Raw genomic sequence first — 15,325 nt, 5'->3', positions numbered from 1 at the left:
TGGTATTAATTTATTTAAAAAAGTGAAAGGGATTCACAATATTACCCTTTCATTCTCAGTTTTACATTTTAATCACATGCTACAATATTGGAAAGAATAGAAAGCTGCTTTAAAGAGAGGGGAAAAATAGGTAAATGCTTTTCATGATTTTTAAAGTACAGGCAGTTTTCATCTTCACTGGTCACCAGAACACAAGCTTTTTATAAAATGGGAGTGGGCAATTAAAAATAGATAAACAAACACTCCATCACTTACTGCCACAAATCTTCAGTGCGACCAAATTTAAACACCAGACCACTGTCAATGAAAGAGACACAAGACTGTCAGTACAAGCAGAGCAGTGTCGTTACTGTTCCTAACAGCAACACGAGTGCAGAAAAACAGAGAAGAGCCACAATAAAGAGCTACTTCTGATTATGCAGGGTATCGGAGCCTTCACTGCTGTTGTGACCCTGCTAGTCCATTTAGACCGAGGCCTTGTTTATACATGCAGAAGAGAATCGGGGGGGTGGGGGGGAATGCTGAGGTGAAAGAACAGACTGTCCCCTTTCAGACTGCAGCTGGAGGATCATGGCGCCTCCAGGATCCTCCTAGTATGCTTCTCTCCGATAAAAGCTCTCCTGAAAATATCAAGTTAGTACAGCAAGCAAAGATAGAGAGGGTAGAACGCTGCTGCTGCACTTTTCCATATGCATGGAATTTTGTGTGCAAAGGAACATTTAAAGTAGGAATCAATCGCCTGAGATACAAAACAGTAGGTTGCTTTTTGCCACCCTGAATCTTCAGCTTATATAAAAGCCTAACAGTGGCCCACCTCACATGTGGATTAGAGAGGATTGCTGGTGTGCCAAATCAATGGGCATCCACTCAGATTGTTCTGCGTGAGGCCAAGCAGGCAAAACGGGTGTGGGGTTGTCCCCATGCATCACTACACACAGAGCCCATACAATGGGGTACAGTGTGAACAAGCTTTTATCACTGTAAGTGCCCTCATCAATGTCAATGAGAATGGGATGAAATGTATTTGGGAGTGCCTGTCTGTCTCTGACAATTTTAGATAGCTACATGAATTTGTAGTTGGGATGATACCTAGTTATTGAAAGTGGTTGTAAAAGCACCAGCCAACAGCCACGTGAGACCTGGCCCTTCCCACTAAACCCAATGCACAGCTAAAATAAACCAGTGAAGCGGGGGGGGGGGGCGGCTCCCAAAGCAAACCTCATTCTTTCATTTAAGGGACTTACAGATGATTGGTTGCAAAGCTTTCCTTAAAGCAGTTTCATAGGCTGTCAAGTTACTGACACCTTTGTGTGTGCATGTATATGTATAGCTGGGGTATTTCTAAATAATTGTAGATTTTGCACAAATAGAATGGAATATGCGCCACTCAACATGGTGGCGGTAGGCAGGATACAATCCTTTCTTTTTATTTTCTTACTAGGGTATCTTTAGCTCATTGTTGTGGCCCACACCTACAGCCCCTCTCAAATAATGTTTTACGCACAGCCTGAAACCTAGACTTGTTACAGGTACAATTAAGTTGAACGAAGGTTCAGCTACTGACAAACATTATGTTAAGAAAAATCTATTTTAATGTATTTGAGCAATGTTCACTAAGCCACATATTACTGAAGGTTCCCCACTCCTGTGTAGGTATAAATGGCTGATTAAAGAGGCCTTAGAGGCTACCACATAGACCCTGCATTGCCAAGAGAGACTGACAGAAACCACATACTTTAGATATGTCTATTTCTCACCATGTTTTATGTACAGCAAAGGCTGGGAGGGCATTGTAACCTACCCCTGCACCTACAGCAGTATGCTTACCCAACCTTTTTGGTATGCTGTCCCACTTTAAAAGTGAGCAGGCACAGATCAATAAAACTGCAAAAGCCCATCAGCCACTTTCACAGGCCTCATGACCCACAGATGGGGAAACACTGGCCTACAGCATAAGCACAAACAACCTTTTACAAGTACCTCTTGCATTCTCACACTTCATACTTTGGCCACACCCATTTAACATCACCGTGTAAGCCGCCCTGAGCCCGCATGCGGGGAGGGCGGGGTATAAATGAAATAAATAAATAAATAAATAAACTCCCTTCCCTATCTTTGCCCAGGCCCCCTTCTTCCAAGAAACATATAAAAGTAGTGTGAAAGATACCTCTGAGTGTGTACAAGGTTTGTTTCCTCACTATTGAATGACTGCAGCCTGGAAACACACTATCAGGCTGTATTCAACCAACACAATCCACACTTTGGCCAAACCAGTATTAGCTTTGACATTTGAATGCAAGATGTCGGCAAACTGGACTTTGGTAGACGTTACCAAACTGGGAATTCAAACTATGGTTTGTAGCTGGTTTCCAGGCTACAGTCTGATTTACCTGCAATTTCTTTAGCTGTCCGAATTCATAAACCATAGTTAGTTGAGCTGCTCTGTTCCTTCTATCTGCCTGGCCCCTAAAACAGCAGCACATGGAAGAGGAACTCCCTGCTGAGGGGCAAACAAACCAGGGCTCATGCACAAATTGGAATTTTTTACTTACATTAGGCCCACTAACCTGAGTTTGCTGCCCAAACCACTGCTTACTGTCATGGCTGAATGCAGGAACAAGGGTGTTAAAACAGACCTGAGCCCTTACCCCATCTCCCTTGATAACATAATCCAAGAAGCTTCACTTCTACCATTGCTCTCTGCTGCCAGTTGCCACCAATCATCTCCAACAATCCTCCTTTCATCCTCAAAAAGACTCATTACCAAATGTTCAAGCAACTTACATTTTAAGCACATATGAATATAAAAGGTATGCTTACCCAAAAAAGATAAAAGCATTTTGGAAGAAGACTGCTATTCCTGGGTACACTTCTTTTTTTTCTAAGGGAAAAAGGTATTTTATTCAATGTCCAGAAAGTCTACCCAGAAGACAGTTTTATTTAGTACTGCCTTTTGATTGATTTTGTTTTTACTATTGGCAATCTTAATAGGAGTTTTTAAATCTGTGACTTTTACAGGTTTTATAACGGTTGTTTTAATTGTGTTTTTATGTTTATCTATAGTTAAGCCGCCTTGAGCTCTACAAGGGAGAAAAGTGGCTAACAAATGTTTCTACCAAGTAAATAAATAAATACCCCCCTCCATTATCCAACTTCTGTAGGCATCATTAGAATCAGTACTGCCACAATCTTGCAATTAGGTAGCTAGCCCACAAAAAAAGTTATTACCTCCCTGCTTACACATAACCTCTCTAGCTTTTTCAGGTTTCCACTTCATAAGCCCAGGAAGAGATAATAAATGTGCTGCCTGAATAACCCATTGATGAAGACACGGAAAAGCAGTGCTATGGCCAGCAAAGCTTGGTGTCCAGAAAAGGAACATCTCAGGCCGATTCTGTGTGTAAACATTATCATTTTTGCTTTCTGTACAGTGCCATTGGAGCTGCGGTGGCTCAAGTGGTTAAGACGCTGAACTGCAGGCTGTGGAAGGTCAGTAGTTCAGCAGTTCGAGACCCAGGTGCCGCAAGACGGGGTGAGCTCCCGTCTCTAGTTCCAGCTCCAGCCAACCTAGCAGTTCGAAAGCAAGAAATTGCACGTAGATAAATAGGTACCACTTCGGTGGGAAGGTAACAGCGTTCCGTGCGCCTTGGTGTTTAGTCATGACCACGGAAACGTCTGCGGACAGCGCTGGCTCTTCGGCTTTGAAACGGAGATGAGCACCGCAACCCTAGAGTCGGATTCGACTGGCTTTCGAGCAAGGGAACCTTTACCTTTTACAGTGCCATTGGTGGACATAGTACTCTGCAGTTTTTAACCAAAACAGCGACAGGTGGCATGCTTGCAAGGAGACTACAAACACACACTAAGGTGTGTGTTTCAGAAGGCTGCCCTTACTTATCTTACCTTTAATAACATAACCTCCAAAGAGGATCCACATAGATGCAATCAGTGATCCAAATGCCAACATAAAGCCAATAAACAACCAGATGCGAGCCCCTGTTAAAACAAAAACAAAAAAAAGAGGCAATTTTTTTTTCCTAATTGTCTCCCTTGTTCAAAGGAATCTGTGGGACTCTGTGCAATCTAAGACCTAAGAACACTTCACACACACCCTGGTACACACATGCACTAGGTGAAATCTACAAGTTTTCAGTGTGGCAGCCTCTCATTGCAGCATTCAAAGATGTGTTATTTGGTACAATACACATTTAGATGCATTGTGAAGTGAGCAGTTTTATTGCTGTACCCTATGTGAATAGCACAGACTGCACAGGACACTGGACAAGTCATTCTCTCAGCCCAGTTTTCACTTAGGGCTGAAGTTTCATCTCTCTCTTTTATAACAAAATGAGTTTTATCCTATGTTTCACCCTTAAAGATTGTCTCACAGTACTTCTAGAAATTCTTGCAAGAGACTGTACTTATTAAAACCGTGTCAGCTTAACTGTTTAATTGTTCTACAATTGTACTTTTTATTTGTCAGAAACAGAATACCTGTTTGCCCAAGGCAGCCTTCACTGTAACTGTCCCCACGCACTTGTCCATTGGATACGGCATTGATCCTACACGAATAAAGGCACAGAATGCAACATGATCAGGTGTATCATATCTGTGACAGAAAGCATTCCATGAGCACATTACTGCTGATTTGCCTTCTGAATATTTTTAGTCAGCTATTGAGAGGTAACATTAACAGCCCAAAACTTGAAAGAAAAAACATACTAAGCAATAGTGTTATTGAAGTGAGACTCGCAATTTTAATACACATTGATTTTTCTATAGATTGATGTACTTATTTCAAAGCCTATAGTCAAACAAATACCCACAGATTAAAGCTTACAGTCTCAAGAATCTGTCTTGATCCCAGTTGCACATACAATTTATTCACGCTGATGCCAAACAAGCAATCTGGAAGTCTGAAGTGTCTAACTCCACACTGCATTGTGCCAACACGGAAACAGCTTGTCCCATACAGCACTGTGAGATGATTTTGATACTACCCTTTATTCTATTTTGCAATGACAGACCAGTCCGAGCAGGACTGCAACAAGATGTGGCCTCAAGATAACAGTCCTTCAACTTTTCTCACTTCTCTCTATTAGCCCAGAACAACTAGTGGGTATTTTCAATTAATGGAACACGTTTATTCATTAGGGGATGCACAGGTCATATGAACACTCCAGGGAATTCTGCTTAATATACAGACTCTCATCATTTGTCAGCATACCTCAGGTCTCTATTATTGTTAAATACAGTTTCTAAAATTATAAAACTACTAAAGATCACAAATAAGTGGACAAAGGTTTATGCTAATTAGCTGAGATTCACCAGATCTGCAGGCACAAGGGGACTTTATTGTCTCCTGTGGACAATATCAGACCCCTCCTCCCCACACATCAAAAGTGGTTTCTGAAATTCTAGGGTATTTTAAAAGTTGTCTGAGGCAATGTCCGGGAGACAGATGTGCAGTATCAAGGAAAATACAAAATCTCTGTAAGTAAGCTATTGCTTTAACTTTTCTAAGTAGTGATTTTTCAGTGCTACTACTAGGAAAGAATGTTTCTTAGTTCATCATAAATAGACAGAGGATGTGTGGACTCTCCAGGTGCACTTCCTAAATGCAGTACTAGCAGTAGCATCCCAAGCAATGGATTGAGGAGGGCATAACTCTGCTAAGGATGCTACTGTAAATGACAGTTAGATGTACTCTATTAAAATATACTACATCTTGAACCCCACAGATACACATTATTCTTCAAAACAAGCTTCAATAAGGAATCCAGTTGAAGTATATGATTTTACATTTTAACAAACATTTATACATAAATTCTACAAGAATTCCAAATATTGGGATGGGACTTATACTTACATGAGGAATGCAGTAGTAGCTATAACTCCACAAGCATGGTATGAATGATTGAAGTCGTCCATTTTAGGGTATTTAACAGCAGCATCTATAATAATCCACCATCCTGTAAAAAACTATTTTGCGGGGAAAATCTAACATCAGTATAGACATCCTGTTAAACTCTATCAGACATAAAAATACGATAACATCAAGAAGGCAGCAAGATGACATATCAGACTTGCAGGGCACTCTGCTCCTGATCTTAAATTAAGAATTTTTCAATGAAACAACATCAGTAAGGAAGATCCAGTATAATTTTTTCTTCTTCTGTTCTATTCAGTTTGGGCTTAATTCAATCCATGGGTATCCTTCCAACTACAGGTGTTAAATTAACATAGCATAGCTAGGAAGAAACTAGAAACAGTACCTGCTGTAGTGAACAGGTTAGTCTCTTTACTTTGTAGACAGTTATGCTTGGTGTAGAAATGACACAAACTGTATATCTTGCATTTCAAGATATACAGGATAATGCTTCATGCCACTGACAAAGTGGGTTCTTGAAGCTTCTGCCACTAGGCACTTAGTTGACCTTCCTGTAATAGACTAATATGGCTATCACTTTGGAATTTGTCAGTCTGCACATGCAGTACCATCCCATGAAAATTTCTGCAAGCCTATGCACACTACCTTGAGATTAAGCTCCACTGACCACAATAGGGCTTACTTCTGAGTATTACATATACAAGATCCGGCTGTAACCTTGCCTTCAATGTGGTCTCACACACGCATATTTACATATGTAAGATGAAATCAAAATTACAGATACCAGTAAATGTTTTGCACTAAACTAATAGGAACATATGGAGCTGTCGTGGCTCAAGTGGTTAAGACGCTGAACTGCAGGCTGTGGAAGGTCGGTAGTTCAGCAGTTCGAGACCCAAGTGTGCCGCATGACGAAGTGAGCTCCCGTCTCTAGTTCCAGCTCCTGCCAACCTAGCAGTTTGAAAGCAAGAAATTGCAAGTAGATAAATAGGTACCACTTTAGTGGGAAGGTAACAGCGTTTTGTGCGCCTTGGTGTTTAGTCATGTCGGCCACATGACCACGGAAACGTCTTTGGACAGCGCTGGCTCTTTGGCTTTGAAACGGAGATGAGCACCGCAACCCTAGAGTTGGATTCGACTGGCTTTCGAGCAAGCAAACCTTTACCTTTAATAGGAGCAGGGCATAACAAAATAACTAGGAAACAATGGAAACACAACCAAGAGGTCAATATACTCACCAGTAATCCAGCAGAAATGGAAGCAATTGTGTTCCTCTTTTCTCCCCAATCAATGCACTCTGAGCACCTCAAGTTCTCAAGAAATCCGGACATGTTTAAGGGCTGCAAATATCCTAGCAGACAAAACAAGTTCCAGGTCTCTCTCTCTAAATATTATACGAAGAGAACGTACCAATTACCATCTACCATTAATTCTAATCTTTCTTTTTTTACAGTCCTGTTAAATTTATATATAAGCATGCTAGAACATAAAGAGAAGTATATGTATACAGCAAACCTAGAAAATTATATGTTCTTTATACTACAAGCAGTACAGACTCCTGTAAAAGATTTATGGTTTTTACAGATAGCAGATGTAAATCTTCCTTTGCTAGTAAACCTACCAGCCCAATCCCACACATTTCATTGGGAACATTTGGCTGTACAAGCTCAGGAGAATATATAGGTTGACCAGAGAGAAGTACTACTGGACATGTGATTGCACTGGAGGCTGTATTTGTATTTTTGTATTTCTCTTCTTTGCCCAGTGGTTAAGCTTTGGAACAATTGTTTTCTGGTCTCTATTGCATATTCTGTACATGTATGATTGTATATATTTTTACATATCAGCCAACATGTTCTATTTGTATTAGACCTCTGAGGAAGGCCTGTAAAGGCCGAAACGCGTTAGGTCTATTTCATCAGAAGAAGAATACCCCGCCCTTCACTTGGAGTCTCAGAGCGGCTTACAAACTCCTCTCCCTTCCCCTCCCCACAACAGACACCCTGTGAGGTGGATGGGGCTGAGAGAGCTCTGACACAAACTGCTCTTTTTCAAGGACAGCTGTGCCAGAGCTTGTGACTGACCCAAGGTCACATCAGCAGGTGCAAGTGGAGGAGTGGGGAATCAAACCCGGTTCTCCCAGATTAGAGTCCGCACACTTAACCACTACACCAAACTGGCTTTGTATGTTTTTATATTTGTATATGAGGTATGAATGGGCCCTTATTCGTTATTTTAATTTGTGTTTAATAAATACATGTATGTTTTTTTAGGTTTCATAATTAGATTTTAAGAGTTGGCCCTCTTCTATTCTTGACTAACCTTTATAGGTTCTGAATTCTAGGTTTTAGGTTCAGTCTCCCCCCCCCCTCTTTTGACCACACAGACCCTCCATGTCCAAAGACCTGATTCTCCAAATATCAAAGGTAACATCAGGGAAGGCCTCAACCTCTATGCCATTTGTCCCCCTCCCCAACAAATGGTTGGCCACTGTGTGAAACAGAATGCTAGACTAGTTAGACCACTGGTCTGATCCAGCAAGGCTCTTCTTATGCTCTCTGTACACTGTGGCAATTACCCCCAACTTTGTTCTCATACATGCACATGTACCATTTATGTGCACCCTCCTGATCAATATTCATATCATATGTACGTTAACACACAGGAGGGGCCATGGCTCAGTGGTGGTGGAGCATCTGCTTGGCATGCAGAAGGCCCCAAGGTATCTACCTCCACCATTCCCAGGTAAGGGAGCTCAGGCAGATGATGTGAAAGACCTTTGCTTGAGACCCTTGAGCTCAGCTGCCAGTCAAAGCAGACTACGGTAGGCCAGTGGAAGTAGACAGCATCATGCATTCAACATAAAAATATTTCCTCCCTCCCCACCATGGAACAACAGAGGTCAGTGTTGGTCCATCCACCACAGGCCCCTTGTATTTTTACCCCACCCTTCCTCAGGGCAACACACAAGGTCTCCTCGCCTTCATTTTGTCCCCACAACAACCCTGTGAGGTAAACAAGACTGAGAGTCTGGGTGTGCAAAGAGCCTTGCCAACCTCCAGGAGGTGCCTTGGGTCCTAGAATTTCAACTGATCTCCATTCTACAGACCCCTTGGGGAAACGGCAGATTTGGAGGGTGGGGGTTCCCCTCCCCAAAATGCACTGCAAGCACTGCTCCCAAATCTCCAAGAATTTCCCACGCTGGCGTTGGCAACCTTACTCTCAGATCACCCGGTAAAGTTCAGAACTGAGCAGAGAGACCTGAATGCTCTCATCACCACATCACATTGCCTCGCAGCCCAGCCACTTATTGTCAGCTCCTTTCCTTTACACACACACACCCTTTACCTCCTCTGCGCCCACAGCCCCTTCCTGGGGTAATCGACTCGACTGCCCGACTCCCTCCGATAAGGAAGACAAAGCCGGTCCCGCCCCCCGCCCTGTCAAGAAAACAAATATCGATCGGGAACCCGGATGGAGAAAGAACCACGACGCAGGCGCGTCAGTGGGATCCGCTGCGCGGGACTAGTGGCGGGCGAACTGCGCAGACATGCGCATGAAATGCTACACAGGGCGGTGGAGAGGGATTTTTTTTGTTCTTGACTAGCAGTTGGGGGGGGGGAGAGGGGGAGTTTCCTTCCTCTCTCGTGCCCTCTCTGGGCCCCTAGCGTGCGAGGGGAGGAGCCGCTTGCAGCAACAGTGAGGGAACGGGAGGAAGGGAGAGCAGGCGTCGATTAAGTGTTTTTGTTCAAAGGAAGCGCAGTCACCGTGGCGCGGGGTCTCTGGAGAGCTGGGGAAGAAGTCGTGATTAGCAACCCGCTGCAGTGACTCAGGCATCACGTGCTCCAGCATGGAATACAAAAGGGAGACTGGGCTAGGGTTGCCAACTCTAAGGTGGGATTTGTGAAAATCCTGGGGAAAGGGGCTGGGGTGTGCGTGCAATGGAAGGGGGACTCAGTAGGGTATAATGCCATAGGTAAAGGTAAAGGTTCTCTTGCTCGAAAGCCAATCGAATCCGACTCTAGGGTTGCGGTGCTCATCTCCGTTTCAAAGCCGAAGAGCCAGCGCTGTCCGAGGACGTTTCCGTGGTCATGTGGCCGGCATGACTGAACACCAAGGCGCACGGAACGCTGCCACTTTATCCAAAGGAACAGATCTCTGTAGTCTGGAGTTCAATTGTCATTCCAGGAGATCTCCAGGCCCTACTTGGAGGTTGGCAATTGTTCAAACTGTGATACTTGGACTGCCTGGTATTCTAATATAAACCACAGTCCCAGGGCCAGTGCCACGTTGTTGCTGTTTTTGCACACTAGGCAAGGCTACTTTCCCCCTTGGGCCCACCAATTTTCAAACATAAATGCATTTTAGGAAGAATGAAAAACACAAAATTTGAAATTGCGAATTTCTTTTTTTTTAATTGTGAGAAGGAATACAATCTTTGATTTTCTCAAACAGAAAAACACAGATCACAAAGCATTTTGAAAAATCCTGTTAATTGTGATGTTGAAATTTAAGTCTCTAATGTTTCCATTTCAGGCACATCAGAATCTCATTTTGCATGCCTTTTCTTTAGCAGATTTTGTCACCAATTCCTTCCGGCTGGTGCTTCAGGATGTTCACTTGGAATAGTTGCCAAACGAAGTACTCTGTCTTGCAGCATTGTCGAGTATGTGTGTTTTTATAAGTTTGAGTTTTGAGAAGCTGCGTTCACCACTTGCCACTGACACTGGAAGTATGAGAAGGATCCTTAGAGCAACAGAAACATTAGGCACAGTATCCTGGAGTTTTTGTTGAAGTATGAAGAGAAGTACTCTTTGTGGTGGCATAGACTTTGGAAATCTTTGAGCTACTGCTTACAGTTCACAACAATGATCTTCAGCATCAATATCTTTGTTTCCATCATGCACCAATACTTGTTCCAAATTCTTGCAGGCCTTACGTACATCTTCAGTACATTTTTTTGTTAATACTGGTGTTGTGTCCACGGACCACCACTAGGGGTCTGCGTGCATAGTCCCTAGCTTGGATCCACGAACAATAGGGGCCAAGGATCCTGGGCCACCTTTAGTCCACCTATAGGAACTTTGGCGGGAGATTCAAACCCTGCAATGAGACTAGGGGTGTGTCTGGGGTGGGTTTATATAGTTGGCCATTGCTGGCCAGTTTGTGTCTTGGGTGTGTTATGCAATAAACGTGACCTGTTCAGCATGTTGTAGTCCGGTCCTCCATGCTTAGAACCCACTATTTAACATTGGCGATAAAGGTGGGATCCTGCTTAAGTGAGCTGAACTGACTGGATGCTCATGGAAGACAATGCACCGCCGCTCCTGCCAATGAGCACCAAAGGCTCGCAAGCCGCTTCCCAGCCTCAACAGTGCAGCACGATGGCAGTCGCTCCAGGAGCCGGGCTGGTTCCACCGTTTGATCCAGTCCGTCCACATCAATGGGGAACTTGGGTCACCGGACTCAAGTCAGTCCTGGTCTACCGGGTAATGGACAAGGCCCGGAAGAAGGGCCTCCTCATCGGTTCCTGCGGCCCAGCGATCGTAGATTTGGCTCAGCACCTCCTGTCCCCGAAGACCCTGGACGAGGCCATGTTCGGCGAGATCATGAAGGTGTTCCAGGTCCACTTCGTTCCGTGGCCCTCGGGAGATGTCGCGCCACGTGGCTTTCCACCAAAGGAACCAACAGAGCCGGGAGTCCGCCTCCGAATACCTGGCTGAGCTTCACCGCCTCACCTCTGAGTGCAAGTTCGTCACTCACTTGGACACAGCCCTCCGGGACCGCTTTGTCTGTGGCCTCCGGGAGGAGAAGCTCCGACATTGCATCATGGAAGCAGAGACGTGTACCCTCACTTCCGTCCTCTCCATGGCCACCGCATGGGAGAGATCACATCCACCAACAGCAGCCACGCAGCAAGCAAGTATGGCCACCTCTGACACCAACAGGAGGTCTACCGGACCATGCAACCCCTGCAGCGAAAGGATACTGGGTTGGTTCCACGATTCGCCCGGACCGAGAATTTTGCCAGACCGGAGTGCGCCAGCTGTGGCGACCACCACGAGAGGAAGACATGTAGGTTCCGGGACGCCACCTGCCGGAGCTGTGGCTACTCCGGGCACATAGCCCGTGTTTGTCGATCAAAAGCGGGCAGACCCCCCCCAATGCAGAAGGACCACTGCTCACTACGAGGTCGACGCGTCAACGGATGAGCTCTACCTCCTCATGAACCAACGGTCACTGCAGGTACTCCGTTTCCCTAGCCAGTCGGCCGTCCCAAAGATTCAGGTCCAGGTTAAAATTGAAGGATCCCCCTGTCCAGTGGAGTTAGACTCTGGGTCAGCGGCGTCCATCATCTTGGTGGAGACGCTTAAAAGAGTGTGTCCAAATGGGGGGCCTGGCCTGCGACCATCACCCGTGAACTTGGTGGACTTTCAGAGGAACTAGGTCCCAGTTCTGGGAGTGGAGGCCTTCCGGGTGCAGTACTGAGAGTTCGAGGGCTACCTGGACTTAATCATGGTAGAAGGAAACCTAGTCAGTCTTCTAGGTTGAGTGTGGTTTGCACCGTTGGGAATCACCATAAAGGGAGTGAAGCAATGTGCTCCACGGGATTTCCGTGATGTCTGTGAGGAGTTCCCAGCCATTTTTGACGGGGCTCTAGGGTGTTACACGGGGGCCCCGGTCTCCCTCCAACTTGACCCCAAGGTGGCCCCCATCCGCATGTGATTCCATAACGCCCCGTTTGCCCTGCGACCGAAAATCGACTCGGAACTGGACCGCCTAGTAGCACAAGGGGTCCTAGAGCAGGTCTCCCATGCGGCATGGGAGACTCCCATCGTCACCGCAGTAAAACTGAATGGCAATATCCGCATCTTCGCAGATTACAAATGCACCCTGAATAAGGCACTTCAGGACCATGCGTACCCGGTCTTAAGCCACATTCTGGCCACCTTGGTGGGGGCAAAGATTTTTGGCAAGCTGGATCTCACCCAGGCATACCAGCAGCTCCCTGTAGATGATGCCACGGCGGCCGTGAAGACCGTAGTCACGCACCAGGGGGCGTTCAAAGTGAAAAGGCTGCAATTTGAGGTGAACGTGGCCCCAGGGATCTTTCAGGATCTTATGGACTCACTCTTGAAAGGCTTCCCTGGAGTAACGCCGTTCTTTGATGACGTCCTAATTGGCCACCCCGTCTTCGCGCAAGTCCTCCGCCACTTTGACAAGGCTGCCTCAAGGTAAAAAAGGAAAAGTGCCTACTAGGAGTCCCGGAGGTCGACTTTTTGGGATTCACAGTGAATGTTGATGAGCTCCATCTGGTGAGGGACAAGGTCAAGGCCATTGTCGAAGCACCCCCACCCAAAGCGAAGGCGGAACTGCAGGCGTTCCTCGACCTCCTGAACTTTTCCCACGCCTTCCTCCCCCACAAGGCAGCGGTTGGGGAGCCCCTGCACCACTTGTTGGACAAAAAGGTGCCTTGGACCTGGGGCCCACAGGAAGCCGTGGCGTTCCGGGTGGTCAAGGCGCTCTTGATTTCCAATGATGTGCTAGCGCATTTCAACGAGGCCCTGCCAGTGATCCTGGCCTGCGACGCTTCTCCCTACGGTGTGGGTGCAGTGTTGGGCCACGTCCTCCCAGATGGCAGGGAGGTTCCTGTGGCCTATTACTCAAAGACCTTGTCAGCGGCAGAGCAGAACTACGCTGAGATTGATCGCAAGGGTCTGGCAAGGGTCTGGTGATCGTCGCGGGCGTCAAGAAGTTCCATGACTTCTTGGTACGGACGACCCTTCACCATCGTGACAGATCACCGGCCTTTCCTCACAGGCTACAACTACCGCTTGGAACACTGCCCGGGGAAGGCGATGGGCCATGCAGACGCCCTCAAATGCCTGCCTCTCCCTTTGGTCAAGGCCGACCCGGCTCACGCACATTGCATCCTCCTGCTTGAGGACCTGCTGGAGCTGCCCCTGCAAGCTGCCGATATTGCCGCCCGCTCGGCCCGCGACCCTATCATCCCCTGGGGTTTGGGCTGGGTGGTGCATTCCTCACCCGGAGGGACGAACTTTCAGCATATGTGTCTTGTGTGTGTTATGCAATAATCGTGGCCTGTTCAGCATGTCGTAGTTGGACTGTTAACTTCCATTTCAATGTATCTGAGGAAGTGTGTGTGCACACAAAAGCTCATACCTTGAATAAAACTTTGTTGGTCATAAAGGTGCCCCACTGGACTCAAAGTTTGTTCTACTTTTTCAGACCAAGATTGCTGCCCATCTGCATTTAGACCAATACAGTAAGCCTTTTAAATACAAAGCTTTTCAAACATTTTTTTGAGTGAATTTTTATTCCACGTACCGGGGAGGCAGAGATGAAGGGACAACATTGACAACACTGGGTTGAGAAATCCCTGGAGAATTTGCGGGTGAAGCCTGGGGAGAGTGGGGTTTGGGGAGGGCAGGGACTTAATTGGAGTAGGATGCCATAGAGTCCACCCTCCAAAGCAGCCATTTTCCCTAGGAGAACTAATCTCTGTTTTTTGGAGATCAGTTGTAATCCCAGGGGATCTCCAGATCCCATCTGGAGGTTGGCAGTCCTAGACAACACATATGCAAGGTAGGTGATACTAGCAAGCAAAGGTGATAGAGCAAGCCCCTTTGCCTGCCACATACAGCAGCATTTGGAGACCTATGCAGTGCTGTGCACATTAGACGGCAATCCATATAATACCTTTTATTAGGGCCAACCAAATTACACATAGGAGTCTGTGAACTCTCATATTCACCAGAACCCTTCCACAGACTAGATGTCACAATTAAAATTTAAAAAATGATCCAAAAAGGAAAGGAAATGCCTCAGGACATGATAGTGTGAGTCCTGGTCAAGCCTTCACTGTGTTAGGTGCAGAGCCACTTCAAATGGTTCAACTTACAACCAGTTCTGTGGGGCAAGAGGAAAGCATAGACGCCATTATTCTCTAAGGGGAAGTGTGCTCTCCATTATTCCCTATGGGTAGGTGTTCTCTCCATTATTCTCTAAGGGAAAGCATAGATTCCATTATTCTCTAAGGGGAAGTGTGCGCTCCAATATTCCCTAAGGGCAAGCATGGTCTCCATTATTCCTATTCCCTAAGGGCAAGCATGGTCTCCATTATTTCCTAAGGGAAGTGTGCTCTCCATTATTCCCTATGGGCAAGCGTGGTCTCCATTATGCTCTATGGGCAAGTGTTCTCTCCATTATTTCCTAAGGGGAAGTGTGCTCTCCATTATTCCCTAAGGGCAAGCATGGTCTCCATTATTCCCTAAGGGGAAGTGTGCTCTCCATTATTCCCTATGGGTAGGTGTTCTCTCCATTATTCTCTAAGGGAAAGCATAGATTCCATTATTCTCTAAGGGGAAGTGTGCGCTCCAATATTCCCTAAGGGCAAGCATGGTCTCCATTATT

The 15,325-nt window shown here is 45.9% G+C and overlaps 1 protein-coding gene across 2 annotated transcripts; it reads right to left on the bottom strand.

Annotated features, from left to right (window-relative positions):
* TMEM50A (transmembrane protein 50A) lies at positions 1–9,340 on the bottom strand. 2 transcript variants are annotated; one of them, XM_015411646.1, is made up of 7 exons: positions 9,239–9,340; positions 7,129–7,274; positions 5,870–5,982; positions 4,495–4,562; positions 3,904–3,996; positions 2,821–2,881; positions 1–297 (listed from the first exon to the last, which is right to left on the bottom strand). In XM_015411646.1, the coding sequence occupies exons 2-7, from the start codon at positions 7,219–7,221 to the stop codon at positions 252–254; spliced, it is 474 nt and encodes a 157-aa protein (XP_015267132.1). In that variant the 5' UTR covers positions 7,222–7,274; positions 9,239–9,340; the 3' UTR covers positions 1–251. The 2 variants fall into 2 exon arrangements, with proteins under 2 accessions (XP_015267132.1, XP_015267133.1); XM_015411647.1 differs by having other exon boundaries at positions 7,129–7,241.
* Positions 9,341–15,325: the final 5,985 nt, after the last annotated feature.

The sequence above is a fragment of the Gekko japonicus genome, unplaced genomic scaffold, assembly GCF_001447785.1.
Source record: "Gekko japonicus isolate JY-2015 unplaced genomic scaffold, Gekko_japonicus_V1.1 scaffold62, whole genome shotgun sequence".
Taxonomy (NCBI): Eukaryota; Metazoa; Chordata; class Lepidosauria; order Squamata; family Gekkonidae; genus Gekko; species Gekko japonicus.
Note: the sequence above shows the minus strand (reverse complement) of the source record. Positions and strands in the feature narration are given on the sequence as shown.

Coding starts and splice junctions, on each gene's coding strand:
- TMEM50A (XM_015411646.1), bottom strand. CDS start 7,221: ATGTCCGGATTTCTTGAGAACTTGAGGTGCTCAGAGTGCATTGATTGG. Junction 5,983..7,128: donor CCATTTCTGCTGGATTACTG/GTGAGTATATTG, acceptor CCCGCAAAATAG/TTTTTTACAGGATGGTGGAT. Junction 298..2,820: donor AATGCTTTTATCTTTTTTGG/GTAAGCATACCT, acceptor TTTCATTGACAG/TGGTCTGGTGTTTAAATTTG.